We start from the raw sequence: 19,508 nt of genomic DNA, 5'->3' as shown, positions 1-19,508 counted from the left end.
GGTCTTGTCTGCAACACAGCTGTGGTTGCACAGTTCCCCTCCACAGGCATCCAATGCTCTAGAGCAGTCCCAAATAACTGGTTTGCAGGATCTGCTCTATGGTCACTGAGGACACTGCTGTTCATTTAATTGCCCTGCTTTTACAGTAAAAAAATTTTAAAAGTGTGCTGATGAATCACAGTGGTTTTCATGCCTTCCTATGCTACTGGGGAGATGTGGAAAATTCTCTCCACCAGCTCCTTCAGTGGAGGTGTGGAGAGAAGAGAACGTCATTGCTAAGAATGCATGACAAATGTCTATACATAGCTGCTTACCTCCATAATTGGCATGTTATGCTTACACACATCAGATAATGTTTTCAAAATGTAGTTCAAAGTGTGTTCCTGTCTCCAAGCATTAATTACAGCTTCCATTTCACATCTGTTACTAGAGAGCAGCAGACAAAGATCTATATAAACACAGCAGGCTTTTAATTGGAAATCTAGTGGAATTTATTTCTGGTGATTGCTAATTCTAAAGGATGGTCAGTTATATAGATCAACAATTGTCTGCCAAAGGCCAATTATCATTATTTTTTATTTGTTTTTCTTTTTTTTAATATGTTAGAGGAAGAACATAGCTGTAACGATACGAGAAGTAAACAAATGCCATCGGTTGGTTAACCGACTTTGCTTCTGAATTCCTCCATACTGCACAACTTGTGGGACTGCTAATAATAGTAACAACAACAACAATAAAGAATGTTTGCCTGAACTTTGTCCTCACAACTGAATATATTGGGGATTTTAAAGGTGCATATTTTCAGATCTAAGCAAATATTTTGGCCTGAGGTGTTGTGATCAACATGACATCATTAAAAAGGGAGCTGCTCAGAAAGGTCTGTGTAATTGAGTACACTATCACGTATGCAGCGGCTACACAAACACTTTGCAATGTATGCAATGGCTACACAAACACATAAATTTGTATTACGGTTTGCAGCACATTAGGTACTTGTTGGTAACCTGCTGTGTGTATAAGCTGCAGTAGGGATCTTGCCCTCTATCATCAGTGGGCTGTTTCAGTGAAACAGATGAGGAGGTGGAGGAGGTCAAAGTTTTAGTAAAACATCAAAAAACCTTGCTCTTTCTGTCTGCTCTGTATCAGTATTTTCCTTCTCATTTAGTTGGTTGGTAGGAGAATGAATAATACATGCAGGGTCAACAAGGTCAATTCCTGTTAACTTCCATAAGTTTTGAATGATACCTGGGCCCTACTTAATGATAACTTCATATTGAATACTGCAAAGCAGAAATCTGTCATCTTGTGCAGGTTTTGTCATTGGTGATGGTATGTATTGCTAATGTCTTCCCAGATTTGAAGGCTAGTTTTGTGGTGTTTTCTCCACACCTTTATTGAATGTCACTGCTAACTCTATGAGCTGAGAACAGAAAGTAGACCAACATGCAGGATCAAAAGGAAAATTTTTAAGTCATTCGCCTTAGTGCTCTTCAGTCAGAGCTTTTGCAAATGGTGCTGAATGCTTCTGCATGAGCCTTTTCCTCACTTGCAGGTAAGCTTTGGCTCCTTTCTGTAAGGTCTGTTGCTCCCAGTCCTGCAAAGGCATTGAAAGCAGGGCAGGAATTTGGACTCCAGAACTTAAGTTGCTTGTCTGTCACCAGCACGTGTTTTCTTTACGTGAGGTAGGCTTTGACTATAAAGCCAGCTGCACAAAATTTACTGCTTGTGCTATGCTGTCCAACTGCCTTATTCACATATTCCAGCAGTTTAGTACTAGAAAGGCCACAGACAACCCATTTAAGTTGAGAATGAATTAAATTACTTTTATAGCTATTGTCTACCTGCATAAATGGACTATTGATTCATAGCCAGACTGTTACTTTTATTTGAAAAGACGTAGTCCATTTCTTGCAAGCAGTTTCAGCTATTTTCTTTTGATGTCTGTCAGTCTTCCCTTTTAAAAGCAAATAGAGTCCAAAAGTTCCATTTAGCAGATTTTTGACTGCTAATACAGTTTGCCATCTTAGTGCTGATTTCTAGACCCATGGCTATTTGGCAGCAGTTCAGTGCCATCCAACAAACTACCTGGCATAGGCTTAGATTTCAGTTATTCTGGCTTTTGATTTCTGTGTTCATGCTCTGTTAAAGTGTAATGCCTGCTCTTCCTGCTCTCCTCCTAAAAAAGCCCTTTCTATAGAAGAGGTCTTAACACATTAAAGGATCATGGAGGTTATGAAAATCTGGGTATCAGTATGTAAAATACTCGCAGGCAGAATGAAACAGATCTCCAAAGCTTTACATTAAAAATATTTCTCCAGTGTTCCAGAGACACTGCTTTTTGGTATATCATGTACCAGCATTTTTGTTTTCATTTGTATGTGTTTTCTCTGAAAAGCCCCTTCATCTTCCCACGATGAATCTATAGGAAGGAAGACAACCATTTTTTTCTTTGCCTTGCTGGAGGGTGAATTAGACCTTCAGACAGCTTTGAAAGACTCATTTGAGCATTGTGCAATAACAAAGCAGGAAGAAGAACCAGTGTGTGGCCACAGGCCATTTGAAATGAAGTGACGAGCCATGAGGTCTACTCTCTTTGTGGGGCCTTTTCTGATTTGAGCTAGAGATCGCCTGGTTAGAGTTAAGCTGTGCACTTGTGCACACAGATTGCTACAGTCTGATGTGCAAACCTACATTCACATGCTTTATGCAGCCCCTGAAAATGACAAAAATCAATGTCTCTTTCTGATCGATCGTGGTTTTTTTTTCAGGAGGTCACCTCCTGTCTTGACTTGGCAATGGTGAAGAGAAATACTCTTCCATAACTGTTCATATAAACAGTCTATGCACAAAAGATCATTATCCTGACATCCAGTAGATAGGAGCGCTACATGGTAGAGATTGTATTGTATTAGTCAGCAAAAAAATGCAATAAAAACAAGGACACTAAGCCCTTTTTATACAGGAGAAAAACTGCCAGAAACCTGTGAAGTTCTTAAATAAGGAAAGATGTCTATCTGACATCAATTTTATTGCCTGTTGTTTGGGTTTTACCTTTGGCTGTAACAATGCTCTATTATCAGCTTTTCTTTATATTTCCCAACTGGATTTTTTGGGGTGCAGATTCTGGATAACGCTTGTAGAGTTTCCGTGAGTATTCCATCCACGTGGAACAGTCTGTTCAGTAGGAGAAAATTAATGGGAAAATAAGATGAGACTAACCTATGAGTGTATCTCTTAACCTGTGGAGAGCTCATAGTTTTGTGCAGGTTCTTCACCATCTCTGAGCCTTCTCTGGAGTTAAGCTGAAAGATGTGACTGCCTCTGTGCACTGTTTTGGGTATTTACATTGGCAGCTAAGGTGACCAAAACGCAGTTTTTAACCCTTAAGAAATAAACAGATCTAGGCAGCTTCAGTTAGCTGTGTAGAACAAGGACACTATGAATGTGCATGGTTGAAGCTGTAGGGAGTGGAAGGATTTGCTTAGTTTAGAAGTTAAGGTAGCTGGGCTGCAGAGTACCACTTTTTTCATGACCTTTGCATAAACAGCATAGTAGCATAACCTTTGCCCTTGGAGGGGCTTGGGAACAGGACAGTGTTGCTTAATACTCTTGTACCAAGGGAAGCTTAAGGTCACATTAGTTGGGTTGAAGGGTCAACGTGAGAGACAAGGATGCATGTAATAGGGTGTGCTGTTGCCCAACAGTTGCCTCTGATCATCTGAAATCATGCATTTTAAAAAAAATCCAGAATTATTCCAAAATCTTCTTGTGAACTGTGCCAGTGAAAACAAGCATAAAGCCTGGCTTTGGAAATGTCTTGTTCTGTTATGCCTTGGATCCGACCTGTGCTCAGCATGGGAAGGGAAAAGGCCACCAGGGAGGTAGTTGGTAGAAGAGACTGCTGCAGCTTGCATCATGGACTGAAGTGCATGGGAAGCATAGCTAAGCAGTGTGAACGTGCCTGAGAAGATGCTTTTCAAAAACAATGACAAGCAGAACATTTAGTAGGTGGGTCTTGAATGTAGGTTGCTGCCTGTTGGCACTTGATCTTCATAGCGACATTCTCTGTTGTGTTCTGGTCCCCTTCTAGAGGTCTTCTCCTATAGATGCTAACTCTTGCATTTGTAGTGTGGCCTGTGTGTTTAGAAACAGCTCATTTTGCAATCAATTCTACAATTGACCTTGAGGAGCAAAAAAGACAATTTAGGGGTCATAATGTTGTGCTCATTGACAAGGAACACAGAGATAAAGAAAAGCAAAGATGATGTAAATTTGAGTGGTTGGAAACCCACCGTGAGTCATCAAACATGGTGAGGGCTGCAGAAGCCCAAGCATGTAAAGATGATTACAGAGTATGACATTTCCATCTTAGAAACGGCTTGATTGGTTGAAAACATCTAAACTTGTAGTTTAGTGCTTCACTTTGATTATGGTTTTTAAGAAAGGAGCTTGGCTTCAGACTTTTTAGTTTATAATTTAGAGGCACAACTGGATTCTGTCCCACTGAAATTAGCATGGGACTAGCTGAAAGATGGGGTATACTTACCACAGTGAGGATAAATCGAGATCCTACCAAGAACAAGGGCATTAATTATCATCCTGTTTATGGCATACCCTTGCCCCTTCTGCTGCCTCCCCCGAAAAGCACGCCAAAATATGGCCCAGCCATCTTTCTCCTTTTTACGCTGACGTGTATGTGGTGGTTGACCTAATTATCTTTTCCTCAGAATAAACTCAGTCATGATTTCCGTCAATCCCTTTACCTGAGAGAACTAGGAATGACAGAGGCTGTATCTCCAGTGTGGAGCAAACTCTTCCGTTCCCAGGTTTTGCATCCTGACACCTTGAAATTTGGTGTGGAAACCATAACAAAGTTTGGCGGCTATTTTGTGGTCTCTCAAATGTTGTCTGCCTCTGCATGTTCTGTGAAAGCACTGGCATTGTAGTTCGGTAACGTTACTGTAGCTGTGATGATGTAAAGGTACGAGAGACACACAAGTTGTGTGGAACAGCGATAAAAATCTTTTTCCATGTGTTGTCTAAAAGTGACATGTAAGTAGCTTTCTAGTCAGCCAGTTGCACTGCAGTTTTATTTGAAGTTTCCCATATATTAAGGGTAAGCCCAGAAAATACTGCTTGTTGAATAAATTGTCAGGTTGATACTAATAACCCTTTTTAAAAAAAATACCCTTACTTTTCAGACATAGAATCAGTTCCTTAAGTGAGTCCAGGAAAGTCAGGGGTTACTCAGAAACATAATTTTTGAGGTATCTGTAAACATGCTTTTGTTTCTTTAATGAGATAGATTTTTCTTGTCACAAAGCAGGAAGTGTTGAAAACGCTCTTAAGAGAGTTGGACAAAGTGCTGTTTCTCAATGTTAATATATGTATCTGTAACAAAACATCTTATTTCTGTATTTGATCAGTTCCAACATTTCTAGTACCAGGTTGTGAAGTATATATTGATTTTTGGTGTCATTGAGGAAACACAATGATAGAAATTGAGGACTGCAGTCTCCTTGTGCCTGTTTTAACAGCGCAAGCAGTTTTAGTTTCTGTTGTTACTGTTGATCAAAGACTTAGTTCAGGAGCAGCACATAATGCCCTTTAACAGAGTCTTCCAGCCTGCTCCTGCCTTCTCTCCCCCACCCCATAGCATGAGATATGCAAAGCCTGAAACAAGTCCTTTCCCCCCACCCTGCTTTTTGTCCTCTATTTATTTATTTAAGAAGGGAGGAGGAATGGGTTGTCTCAGATGCCCGAAGTCTGGGAAGTACTGATGGGTACCTTGATGTAGAGGGTGAAAGGAGGTCATGAGAAAAACAATGTAGGATAAAATTGATGACATTACATTGGAAGAGCAAGCTTGGGTAAAACACAGAAATCACGAAGAATCCTCAGAAGCAGAAAAGTTGTTGTGGAGGTGCAGAAGTCTTGACATAAAAGGCAAGAAGTGGAAGGTGGGTGGTTGCTGGATAAGAAGCAAACCTGAACGGATATACCCCAAAAAACATCTGTGAAGGGACGAAGATGGAGAGCAAGGTGGTCCTGATATATTTAGTATGTTTGGTTTATAGGATTAATGAAGTGATCTTGCATTAGGGCCATTTCCTTTTTCATTGCTTTTTCTATGTAGAGAACCTGAAAAAAAATTTTGAACAGCAGATTTCTTATTCTACTTTTCCCTCTTTTAGTCTAAAAGCCTTTTCTACGTGGGAAAGAAAGACATTTCAAACTGTATTTAGTTCATCTACTACAAACTTGTTTCTTGTAATTTTAATCTAACTTGGAAAAGTGTATTTTAACCAGTAAAGCTTTTTACATCGTTTAAATTTGGTATCGAACTAAAGTAAACTGATTGTGGTTCCGTAAAAAAACAAACACAACCTCTCATGTTGGAGAGGACTGTGCTGACCATTGCAAGATTTTTCTAGAGTATTTCTGTGGGTATCAGAAATCTTTGTGAGCTCTTGAACTGTGTTAAAGAACTAATTGTTTTTGAGTGTTTGAAGAAGTCTGGGGTGACTTCAAGACACAGGTTCAAAGCTGATTGCTATCAGAAGGCAACAAGCAAAACAAAAAAGGCATTCAGAGAACTGATGAAAAATCTCTTCCTTTCTCAAGTACATCTTTCATTTTGACTCTTGCGATGCCATTACCTTACTGAATGTGTAGCTGAGAAGGCAGGGCTTGAATTTCTAATTTTGAAAGTCCTCTTAGAGGATCAGCAAACAACCCTATTTCCTCTTTTTGTGCTAAAAGGGAAGGAGCAGGAGTGTCTGTGGTTTGTTACTAAAAGTGTTTTGGGAGATGCATTACCAATGTAAAATTTCAGTAAAAATTTGAAAGTGGAAAAGGAGCCCAGCTTTTTAATATGGTAATCAAAGCGCTGCATTGGGTTTGAGGCTGAGTAACTCAACTTCCATTTATTCTTGGGTTTAAATAAATACATTAGCAGTGATCTGATAACAAGTTGTTGCTGGTTTGGTCTGTAACAAAGTAATTCAGGAGTTCGTGTGTGGTTCTGTCTGAAGTGTTGAGTTGGTTGTATAACAGAGAAAAGTAAACTGTCCTGTTCATTGCCACGGATTTAAGAAGTCAGGCTTGTGATAGGAGCTCTACACAGTATTTCTCTGAAATAACCCCTCAAATTATTTCAGCTGGAAATCTTTAGAAGTCCTGTCCGCTTGCTAGGGCTCTGGCAGATGCGTGAGTGTTTTTCCTATTCATAACTGCTTTGGAGTGCTTTCATTAAAATAAGTAATTATTGACTGCGAGAATCAGATTAGAAACTGCAAAGAACAAAGAGAAAATTAAATTCACTCTCTTTTAGGCAAAGTGGAAGTGACATTCTCATGTGAAAACACCTTTTCTGAAATTTCATCCAAATGGCTGCCTTCTGATGTTAGCATAATAAAGTAATTTAGAGATCCTCCTTCTGACTGTTAACCGCTTTAAATGGCCATATGAAGATGCCTGGTGCAGAAATAGCATTCAGGGGACAATACCCATCCGCTGAACAGCCCTGCATTTTTTTTTTCTGTATCTTTACACCGGTTCAACTTGCTGCTGAGGTGCTTGCACTTGCAACAGCGGGAAGCCTGCCCTCCAAGGGGAGGAAGAGCAGAGCCCTGCGCACAGGGATGTGGTGCAGTGGGGCTCTTCTGCACGTGGGTGCAGGTCGTGCCGCGTGTCAAATCCCTGACTTTGTGGCTCTTAGAGGTGCCAGGGTAGACGCTAGCGGGAGTAGGATCTACTGTTTATAAAATATTGCTGCTAGTAAGAGAGTGTGGTGCTTACTGGAAGGGAACAATAGTAAGCCTGGAGGTGATGTAGGAAATGATTCTTGCAGCAGATCTTGCTGCTGTTGAGTATCCCACAGGAGGTTTACAAAGACTTTGGGAAGATTTGTCTTTTAATGGGGACTTCTAAATAATGGGAATAGTTTTTAATAACGGTGCTGTTTCAGCTCATCGATACCTTGCTGAACTACATTGGGTCAAGGTGGAACTTTCGCTTGGGCCAGCTAAATCCCAGTTAGTCCGTGCAAATACCTAGTTGTGGCTGCTCCTGGGTAGGATTATGACACTTGGTAGGTGATAAATCTGATTCACTGTGTCTGTGAAGGAGATAGCTATTTTGTGATCTTGCCTTGGGGTGAGGAAGTTGTTTTTTCAGGGCCTGAATTTGTTCTGTGTTGTATCATAATAATTTGGTGGCAATTTGTGCACACATTCAACTTGTTCTGCAAAGAGGTAATACATACTCAGAGCACCAGAAGACTGGAACCCCAGAATCGGAGCTATTTCAATAGAGGTTGGGATTCTTCATGTTTTTGCTGAAAGAAAAAGAGAGAGAAAAGGAATTTTTACAATAGCGACACATCCTAAGCACTACTCCATGAGGTGATTTAGGAATTGTTTTTGCCAGTATCGTTCCTGCTATTCACCAGGTTTCTCTTATTGCCATAATACACGACTTTTTTCTCTGTGATACCTTACATGAATTATGAGGCAATGAAGCCAGCTGACTTTATTTAATAAGAACCTTTTCTTGGTCGCAGTAATGACTAATGTTCTGGAAGTGTTTACATCATTTTTAAAAAGTTATGCTTAAGCCATGTGAAAGACTGCCTCATGTTAAGCGAGTCTGTGCAGACGTGGGCTGCTGTCACCTCTTAGGAGATTTACCATTTGAAATAGTGCCACTTCTCTTGCTTCTCCTGTAGCCAGTGGTGCTGCAGTTTTGCCAGTGTTTTATCACAGGAAGATCATGGAGCGTGGTGATGTTGTTCTATCAGGTACTTGATTGTGCAGAAGCTATGGAGTGGATGCTTACGGTTATAAAGTTAGATGGTATCACGTTTCGTGGGGATTTTTTAATTTGCTTCTTTGCCGTGGCATCTGTTGTGATGGCGTGCCTCAAGTTACTCTTCTTACATTGTAGTAATACTTTAGTCAGACTTTAATAAGGTAAAGAAGAGGATCTGTAGCAGTCTCTTTTATTGGTCATGCTTGCACTGTATTCACATAATTTAAAAAATACCCAACCTTTTAAAATTTTGCCCGTACAATCTGTGCGGAAATATGTATTAAACTGAGGAAGTTTGTTCTCAGAGACTTCCTGGTTAGTTATTTAAGAACCCAAGAGGAGGTGATCCCAGGAAATTAAGCTGTTGTCTCAGTGCCGTAATTGCCCCGCGATACGATCTTGTGTTGAAATGGTATCTTTCCTCTAGATGAAACCTTCTGAGCTATTGCACAGCACGGGGGTTTGCATAAAACACACAGATTGGAAGTTCACAGCTCTGTAAAAGGTACTTGAGTTACAGTGAGGAGGAATATTCCCCTTGCAGCTAATAAAATTGTCTTAATTTCAAGGACACTGCTGTAGTGCCCTTAGCAAAAGCTCAAAGCAGCTACTTGTGTTGGGCCTGATGACGAACAGGTGGGTAACGGGGAACGTAACAGCAGGGTAATGGTGAGAAGGGAGAGCTGATACACAGCGATAATCACGTGTTAATTAAGGAGAAGAAGAGGGAGGCAGGTAGATGTGAAACATGTGGAAGAGACTGGCAGAGAGGAAAGGAGAAGGTGGGGGAGCAGATGGTCCCTGGTCTCAGCGAGTGCCCCCGCAGTGGCTCGCTGGAGAAGAGCGCGCGTGGGGCCGCGTTTCTGTCGGGTGCAAGATGCTGCTCGCCTTATCCAGCCCTTGCTGGGTAGGGTGCTGTGGAGGTGAAGAGAGCTCCGGTCCTGCCGTCGGCTTCGCAGCTGGTTCCTGTCAGCGACGAGAGGGTCGACTGCTGGTGAAGCATCTTGTCCGTACGTGGGGACCGTGTTACAGGGCTGGAGGCTTCGCAGCCCGGCTCTTCGCAAGCCCGCAGCGGGGCTGTTGAAGCCAGGTGTCGGCTTCCCGCCTGTAACTGCAGACAGAGCGCTTCACAAAATGAAATTAGTATCACAGCGGTAACTCCGCGCACATCATGCGATGTATCAGTTGATATCACTTGCCCCAGAAATGTACTGGAGATTCTGGAGATAACATGCTTAATGTTATCTCCTACCTCACTTAATTTGATTTTATTTGAAAAATCTATTGAAGTGGATAGAGGGTGACAGAGAAAATGAACGGCATTGTGAATAGACTGTTGCGAATGATCATGTTACCACAGCCTGATGAGTTAAGGCGATGGGAATGGGCATAAGCTGCTACCTGGGTGGTTTTAACTGATGTGCTCTCTAATTGCAATGAGATCGAAATTAATGCCTTGTCAGCTGCTGTTGTACATCAAAATAGTAATAAAGTTGCAGAAGCCCAGTGTTTTGGGAGCATCTGCCAGTTCATGTGTTTTTCTTAAGGCCTGCTACCATATAATGGTGCTAGTGTCTACCATAATGTCTGATACTTCTGTTTTAAAAACGAGTAGCAGAGGAGGACTTGGATACTCTACATGGAAATACAGACTTTTGCAGCAATACTTGGGGTACTGTCAGGTTTTTTTACCAAGTTCAGTGAGTCCCTAAGAATGTGCGAGAAGCAGCTGAGGGCTAGAGCTCGTAGGCATTACTGCGCAGCTGTAAGCGGTGTTAAGGCAGGGATTCCTACAGCTGAGAAGCTCTGTGCCGTAGGTGCGGTAAGCATGAAAACATGACGGAGGTGGAAACAACTTTTGCCCTTCTGTTGCTTTTGTTGAAAGGAAGAAAGCAGGGAAAAATACTAGCCACCTTTATCCAAAGGATTGCTAGGCTTTTGCAAACATTTATTTGTTGTCTTTCATTTGGGAAGAGTGTTAATCTGTTCCACCCCGTGTGTAATAACAACTCTGGGGGGGCTGTTTGCTTGCAGACCTACATTGGTTCAATAGTTGCCTCTGTGAACCCTTACAAGAGCATCCCGGGACTGTACGACTGCACTGCCGTGGAGCGATACAGCAAGCACCACATGGGAGAGATTGCACCTCATATCTTCGCTGTGGCGAACGAGTGCTACCGCTGCCTTTGGAAGCGTCATGACAACCAGTGTATCCTCATCAGGTAAATGGCTGCTGCTTTAATTATCCCTGCTGGTGAGCCTTCCGAGGTGATTTAGGAGCATGGGTTTGGGCCACGTGGAGAGGAGAACTCTAAAAGAAAGCAGGCGTTTAAACCATCAGAGTTTTGGGAGAGGGTTCTGAACTCGCTCTGTATCATTCTGTGGACCTCTAGCAAAATGTTAATTTTTCTTACCATCTTATGACTTCATTTAGTGAAAGAATCTACTGTATTTTTGTGCATTTTTTGCTGCTTGCCCATCTAATGTTACCCTAAGTGCTCTCCCCACCGGTTTAAACATACCTGTGCAGCTCAGTAGTTTGTCACCACTAGACCCTGAACCCTGTATCGAGAGGAAAAGAAAAAATAACCCACCAGTCTCAAGAAATGCGGTAAATAAGAATAGCAAAAGAGAAACCCCTCCACATTTCAGCCACTTAATTCTGCCTGATTAATCTTCCTTGCTTAATCTCGTCATGCTTTAATTTAATGGTGATTTAATAGCTTCCCGTTTGATCCACTCTGTCACTGGTATTCAGGATCTCGCTGCTGCCGAATGTACGTTGAGAGCAGTTGGCATTTCAATAGCTTTTCGCTGCTTTCAGCTCCTCCTTCCTTCTTGCTCCAGAAGAGCTGAAAACGCAGCCAGCTCTTTTCCCTTTCCGCCGCCTGCCAGCTCAGCTGCGTTGGCTCGTACGCGGGCAGGGAAACCGAAGCCTTGCCTGCCGGATCGGGACGAGCAGCTCGGTGGCAAGGGCAGCGTGGCACCAGCGTCGGGCTCCGGGCAGGGGATGAGAGAGCTTGTGTTTCCCCTCCCTCTCCTCTCTTTGCCTTCGCAGTGTTTTTATGATTAAGCCCGTTTGCTCTCGCCTTCCTGCAGCGCAAATTAAGCGTGGCGAGCTCTTCAGACGCAAGATGACACGATTTTAGCTGTTTCCCAACCTCCGCGGGAGCCCTTGTGGCAGCCATAGGACCACAGCACGGGGCGGAGAGGGGATGAGGCAGAGTGCGAGCAGCACCTTTTGCAGTAGGCACTTTGTACTGGCACTCTAAGATTACAGGCCGGTTTGCAAGGCTTTCTGGATAAGAGGAGGATTTGGCACAACCCAAGCTGTTGTTAGAAATGTGGATTAGATGCAACAGAGCTAGGTCTGGTTCCAAATTTCTGCAAGCTCTCAGGTCGCAGTCCCCGCCTGCCCTTGCCTCTAGGCAGGTTCTGCCTGGCAGCGGCACAAAGGCAGAGGGGCCCAAGTGTGTTTTTCAGCTTTCTTCAACCATGTTGCTCATTTTTATTATTTCATACATAGTGCGGTACATATGAAGCTGAGTCCAGGTGGCACTCCAAGAAAAAATGAAATGCACAGAGATCTTTGTCATGTGAAAATAGCTGGCCTGGAGTCATGATTTCATGTTTTAATGCCAGGGAGTTACTTGTGAACAGCCCATGCACCGAAATTTTGGGGACCGAAATAATTTCTGGTGCGTAGGTGGTGGCCGTTGGTATTTTTGCCATTCTGTACTGGCCCAAGTATTTTACCTTTCCTTCCAGTTCCTCAGAAACTGCCAAGAGAAAAGCAGGTTGTGTCCTAAAAAGGACATAAGCAGAAGTCTCTGATGTTCCAGAGGAGCTTCCAGCAGTCCCTGCTCTGTAAACGATGTGCCTTGGTGCAGATAAAACCATAAGACAGAGAAGTTTTGCATTAGCCATCACTTTTAAAATTGTTTACTGTGGTCATGGATTAAAACAATTATTTGTGTAAGTTCAGTGTTTCAGACAAGTGCTACAGTACAACCTTATAAGGGTATCTTGTTCCTACAGAAATTGAAGGAACATGCAATTCAAATAAAAAAACCAAAAAGTCAAATCTACTTCCTAAAACAGTATTATCTGCTCTATCTATAAAGGACTCAAGGCAGGATTTTTTTAAATTACTGAAGGTTTTCAGTGGCATGTCATGAGGTTTAGGAAAGTCCCTGGGATTACATACTTAGTTTGGGGCATCAGAAGTATGCTTGTCATCTGCAGCATCCTGGTCATTCCTGCATCTTTTACTAGCTTAGAATTTGCAACAAGCCACTGTCAGGCTTTCTTGGTTACTACTGGCATTTGAAAAAAATGGTCAAGTGGAGCTCTGCAGTGTCTGAATTCAGGCAAATATTCTGGTCTTGTATTTAATGTAAGAGCTGATAAAAGGAAAATTTTGTTGCATCACGAAAACACCATAAACAGTTACATCCACCTAAAATGAAAGAATTGTTCACGTAGGCTTCACGTTCTGATAGGCAGTTTCACCTGCTCCTAACTTTGGGATCTAAAAACTCTGGTAGCAAGTTGTAACAGCTCCAGGAGGTGAGGAATTGAATGCTCTCTTACGCTTCTCTGGACTTGAAGTGCCCCCTGCTGACATCCAGAACTAGCTCAGCTTTGGTTTAGAGCTGCTTTCTTAAGGCATGGCATTCAAAAATCTGTGGAAAAAGCTTCCACTGTTTTGAAATGCTTGGGATATTTGTCTGGGTGGGGTAAGCTGAGAGGGTTAAGGGAAGAACCTGAATTAGAAACTGTCATCAGTAGTGACTCAAAATGTAATATAAATGCGAGACTATTTTTCCAGTGTAACCACCCCAACCAGAGGTGAAAAGGAAGGAAATACAGAAGAGATGACATTAAATGGAGTCATCCGAACATGCTTATTTATCGGTCTGTGTGACACAGGCTTATTTTAATTCATGATAATGCTGCATAAAAATGACTTAGCAGCCTAAAATGTCAACAAAATGGCACACTGAAGAAGCTGTGCATTAGAATATTTACACAGTTGTGAAATGCTATTTAGCTCCCAGGCTAAAAATTGTTTATCTGGCTACTGAACTAGAGTTTTCATGTGAACAAAAACATCTACATCAATGAATGCTCAGTTTCATGTTGATCTGAACCTTACCCAGAGTCCAGTTTTATTTAAAACAGGGGGTGGGGGGGAAGCCCACCACAGTTAAAAAAAAAAAAAAAAAGAAATTAACATCATCTTAATGTCTTCTGATTTTTCAACTGGGTGCCTCAGCAGGAGCATGAAGGGAGTCCATCTTACTCAAGGATTAGCCAAACAGCTTGTCCTGATGTAGGGAAGGGACTGAGTTCCTCCATGATTATCTGATGTTCACAAGTTGGGACCAAGTTCAAACCTCCACCACTTTATTGTAAGAATAGGAAAATAACGGTTTTTTTGTTGCTGCTCTGTTTAAGGTGGTCTAGTCTGTGCACGAGCAAACACATGCTCTTCTCTCAGATAAAATGGCAGCTGATCCACTTTAAAGCACTCAAAAAGAAGTGTAAAGCAGTTGAAGGAGCAGCAACAGTCACCGTGAATGACATTCAAGTCAGTGCTGCGGGTGGGAAATCAGTCTGACACCAGTTTGTTCTCTCTGTTATCATCTGATAGCCTGGCATTTTTGTTGTTGTTCAGCTTGAAAATCAATGTGAACCAAACTACTCTTTGGATGAGACCCAGACTTGTGATGGGAAGATGTTCTTATGAGACTGACACACCAAAATTCACATGAGTGTTTGACAAACTGTATTTGCTGAAGGGTCCTATTTTGTCTGTCTGTATCTGTCTTGGGGATTTTGAAGCCAGCAGACAGAACTGAGAAGTGATTTAGACTAGTGTTGATACCGTCTCACTCGCATTACATCCTTCAGAGTGAGGAGCGTCTCTCGGTGACCCCTTTTTCTGCAGCGGCAGTCCAGAATCCAGACTGCTCTGCCCTTAGCGTAGAACAAGTCATGGAGAAAGTCTAGAGATCTCTTAAGTGGGGGCCTTATCCTTGTGGGTTGCTGTCACGTTTAATATATTCACAATACTGAATGTAGTGATGTGGAATGAGCTGGGCACTTAAACTCATGGGGTGGAAAGGTTGCTGGAAAGGTTGGCTGTGCACTAAAAAATTCACCCTTTTATTGACCTCGGCAACTTCTTGTAGGCGTAGGCTTTCTAAGGAGGCTGAAACATTGATCCCACTTAACCTACTGTTAGTGTATGTACTGTAGGACTGAATAAACAACTTTAAAGTTTAGCATGCTTGTTCTTGATTTTCATCTTTTATTAATAATAACTGGTTTTTATAAAGCATTTTATAAAGGAAAAATGCAGAGCCAACTTGATGCACATAAAATTATGGGTCCCGAGCCAAGCAACACCGTGCAGGAGTGAGATCTTACTGTTATGCCATCAGTAGTAATTGTAAAACTGAACCGAGTAGAACAGTTACTAGTAAATGAATACAGAACACTGGGTAAATCCATCCTTTGCTCCTGTCTTGAGTATTTTGCACGAGCCTTTTTCCCCTTTGCTTGATATCCAGGAGGACTTTGTGGAACTGGAGGTGGTTCAGACGTGACCAAAAAGGAGCAATCAAAAGTATAGGATGGTTCCATATGTAGGAATGGCTAATGGAGACGGGCAACTCGAATTGGGGGGGCCTATCCATGAAGTCATGCACAACAGAGAGAGTGAGCCCTGGGATGAGTTGTTGGTTTCTCCTTCCAATACAAGAACTAAGGGACATCAATTGAAGCTAATAGGAGGCAGATCTGAAAGAAGACGACATGTTCATATGCTTTTTAAGGGAGTATGGCTAGAAACTCTCGGAAGAGAAATCCATTGAGGGCTACAAGACACATAGAAACCAGGTTTAGATCAGGAACCCTCTGAAGAGCAAATAACTGGAAGCTGGAAGAACACAGAAGGGAAGTATTGCATGTCTTCCCTGGGCATCTCCATTTGGCAACTGTCAGAGATGGGACACTGGACAGGTAGATCTTTGGCCTGACCCAGTTATGAGCTGCTCCTGTTCTAAGAAAAAAATCAAGAGCATATAATTGTGCATAATATCAACTGTACCAGAGATGGGCACAGGAAATACTTTTCCATCGGCTTTGAATATCTCACTTGTAGAATTGCTCTCAGTTATGGTGGGATAACTTTCAGCTTCCATAGAACTACAGATGCTCCAGACCATGGGACAGAGGAAGGATGGTGTCAGTGAAAGAGCTCATGTCCTCCTTGGCACCCATATCTGTACTGTTGAGCTAGACGCTGCTCAGAGCGGGGGGAAATTTAGGCAGGAAGAGGTATGTATCACTTGATTTTTTGCAGGAGACAAGGGTGATGCAAGGGTTTGTGAAGCTCTTTCAAAACTAGTAGTAGAAATGTTTTGTACAAGGAGTGAGTGTTAAATACAGGGAATATTAAGTATTTGCTTTGTTGGCAAAGGAGCGAGTGAGGGCCTGCAAAGAGAAAGGGAACAAATACTGAAAAGGCCAGGCGTCAAGGGTAAAATTAAATTAAAAATACTACAGAATTTGTTTGAGATGGATGAATCATACATGCTGGAACATATCAGTGGGTGGCATATCTTGTATGAAGTTTTAGGAAACATTTTAAAGACTCTCTGATTCTTCTTGGGAAACATGTAAATCTCAGCTACAAAACTCTTATATCTCATTATGTTTTCTGAATGCTTCTTCCCTGATTATTTTTGTAATTGCTGGCATTCATTTGCAGGAAAATGCCATGCTGCTTTCTTGGGCTGTACCTTTCTTCTTTGCTTTTTACTTGAAAGCATCATTATACTTTGCCGTAACCTAAAATCATCAGGGCCACCACTCAGCGATGGCACAACAAAAGACTGTCAGATAAACTAAGCTTGCTCCACAGGCCCAGTTCTACTCCATCAAAGTCAGTAATAAAACTCCTGCTTGCTACAATGAAAAGGGTAGAACAAGACCAAAATGTACCTCCTTCCATTGGCAGTAAACTGGAATTAGGCACAGTTTAATTAGGAATTAGGAAAACTAGGAATTAGGCTGCAGCTCAGGATATAATGCTATGACTTCATATGAAAAGTAAGCAAACTAAGCAAACTTTAACCACAAGTTATGTTTCTTAATGGCTCACGGTGTGTTTTTAATTATAAGGCTACATAATTGAAGGGAAACGATATTGGGGAAAGGAGCCAAATTTATACTTTCCCTTTTTAGAGTGTTGGTTTTGAAGAGAAATTGAGTGTATTGCCTTCTGTTTGTATGAGAAAGATTGCTTATTAACAGTTTTATTTTAAAATGCCAATTTAGCATTATCAAATAGCTTTGTTCTGCTGTGGGTGAATATAAGAGATTTTACATCTCTGATGATGATGAGAGGTGAAAATTGTATATTTTGAACTTGTGAATCTGGTTTATTTGGATGGGCATATAAAAAGTTTGTTTAAAGAATATGTTGCTCACTAAGAATATCAGTATTAATTATACTAGTAGCCTTTTTGTGTTCTGTTATTTTGCATTGGTGTTTCTAACCTCCTCCTTCTCACAGCAGGGCTCCCTCCTTAGCTAGATTGCTGCAACATAATCCCAAACTTTCCCAGCTTAATTCATATTCTGGCCTTTCTCCCCAACTGTTGCCATGCCTTTGTTCTGACTTTGTTTTTCCATGTCAGTGAGGATTGTTGTGTAGTTGTAGTTGTTTGTATTCAGAGGGCTTGTCATTGCCTCATGGTTGTTGTGTAGATCCTCAATCAATGCCTTGAAATGCTGTCTGAATGATGGTATAAAGTCTAAAGATAACTTGCATTTTGTGTTGAATGTCACATTCAGCAAGCTCAAAGGAGTATTCTGTTGCTGTTTGAGTATCATTTTTAATCACCCCAGTCTTCCTGACCTCCAGTAACTTAAGAGTTTGGAGGGCTGGCCAGACAGAGGGCTTTTCCCCCAGCAGCTGGAACTGTGCAAACACTTTCCTTCTCTTCTCCTTTCAGCGGCGAAAGTGGTGCTGGTAAGACAGAAAGCACTAAGCTGATTCTCAAGTTCTTGTCTGCAATGAGCCAACATTCGCTGGAGCTGTCCTGCAGAGAGAAGACCTCCTGTGTGGAGCAAGCTATTCTTGAGAGCAGGTACTAGATCTTTCAATACACAGCTGTTTTTTCCAGAAGACATAAGCCCTGTCATTGAAATAAGAGCTTGCAATGTAATTAAAGATGTGGGTGCATTTACTGAACAACAAAATGAATATTGGAAAGGGGGAAATTGTCCATTAAACAAAATTACCTGGCTGCTCTAGAAAGTTGTAAGCAAAGTGATATATCTTCATGAAGCAAAAAGATGCAGAGTTTTGAAATGGATGATGATTTAATGGTGGCTTTCATTTTTGTTTAGGGCTGAATCCAGATAATCAGAGTGAGGGAAATGGGTGATGGGAGGGAGAAACCATTGGTTTGGTTTATATAGCCTGAGGATGAGGTAGAACAAGATACAACATGGTGAGGATAAAGTATGCAGATAGTAAAAGTGTGCTGAGGAAAGGGAGGATAAGCAGAACTGATAAGACAGATGAGTTAATGCATCAGATAAATTGGACACACTCCATGCAAGCAAAAAAAAAAAAGTCTTAGTGTTTAAATGAAATAACACATGGTTCTAAACTATTTAAAAACAAAGACAGTTTGAGATGCTATTACTTTTGTTTATCATCCTTCATCTCTGTTTTACCTGCTATATCTTGATGTAAGTATTCTTTTTAATTGCCTTAGGACAAGGACTATTTTCCCTACATCTGTCCAGCAATTTGCATGTGCTGAGATTTCTTATTTCTGTAATTTGAGTACTGCAGTGAGAATGGCATGAATCTTTAGAGCAGTTAGAGTTTAAGCTGCACAGTAGTTTGGTACTATTGATCTTCCTGTTGCTTGAATACTTGCATCTTTTGATAGAAAATTGAGATGCCCGTTGTTAATAAATTGAGGATAATACTGAGTTACGTAGGTTGTGGCTGAGGAGGGTGTCAGAAGTGAGTGCTATTCCTTTCACCAGTCCCATGTGAAACCGTTGGCATGCTGGTCACACGTTAACGCTCTTGTCATTCTTCTGTGTTTTCACAGTCCAATTATGGAAGCTTTTGGCAATGCAAAGACTGTATACAACAACAACTCAAGTCGCTTTGGGAAGTTTATTCAGCTGAACATCTGTCAGAAAGGAAACATTCAGGGAGGAAGAATTATAGATTGTATCCTCGTATGGTGATTTTACCCTTGTTTGCGGGCAGCCCCCGCATACCTCCTCTGTGGAGGGCTGAGAGAGAAGTGGCTCACCCTTGTCTGTCCTTTCAGCCCATCCTGAAACACACACAATTAACTTGAGCTGATGTAGGTGGGAAAGGGAAGCAGTAACACCAAATTCTGCATGTGTTTGTGCACATGCACACATGCGTTTGTGGCAGGGTGGGGTTTATATACTCTTGGAGGACGAGGATTTTGTATTGCTACTGCTAGCACAGCTCATGTGCATGTTTCTATGTAGTGAGCTAAACCAGCCCGAGTTCTTGCGGATAACTTCAGTTGTTAGCTGTTTCCATCATTTATTAGACCCGAAGATAAGCTGCTTACTTTTCTGGAAAAGTGCTTGAAAGAGCAGAGCTGCTGAATTTCTGC

The 19,508-nt window shown here is 41.7% G+C and overlaps 1 protein-coding gene across 1 annotated transcript in view; it reads left to right on the top strand.

Moving 5' to 3' along the window:
• The window catches only part of MYO10 (myosin X), a 132,513-nt gene that overhangs the window by 43,131 nt on the left and 69,874 nt on the right, over positions 1-19,508 (top strand). Inside the window, exons 3-5 of the mRNA XM_010571461.1 lie at positions 10,846-11,033; positions 17,841-17,975; positions 18,960-19,084. Of these exons, the coding sequence (XP_010569763.1) occupies positions 10,846-11,033; positions 17,841-17,975; positions 18,960-19,084 (448 nt within the window). The remainder of the gene's footprint in view (positions 1-10,845; positions 11,034-17,840; positions 17,976-18,959; positions 19,085-19,508) is intronic.

Source organism: Haliaeetus leucocephalus, unplaced genomic scaffold, assembly GCF_000737465.1.
Source record: "Haliaeetus leucocephalus isolate CR32 unplaced genomic scaffold, Haliaeetus_leucocephalus-4.0 Scaffold328, whole genome shotgun sequence".
Taxonomy (NCBI): Eukaryota; Metazoa; Chordata; class Aves; order Accipitriformes; family Accipitridae; genus Haliaeetus; species Haliaeetus leucocephalus.
Note: the sequence above shows the minus strand (reverse complement) of the source record. Positions and strands in the feature narration are given on the sequence as shown.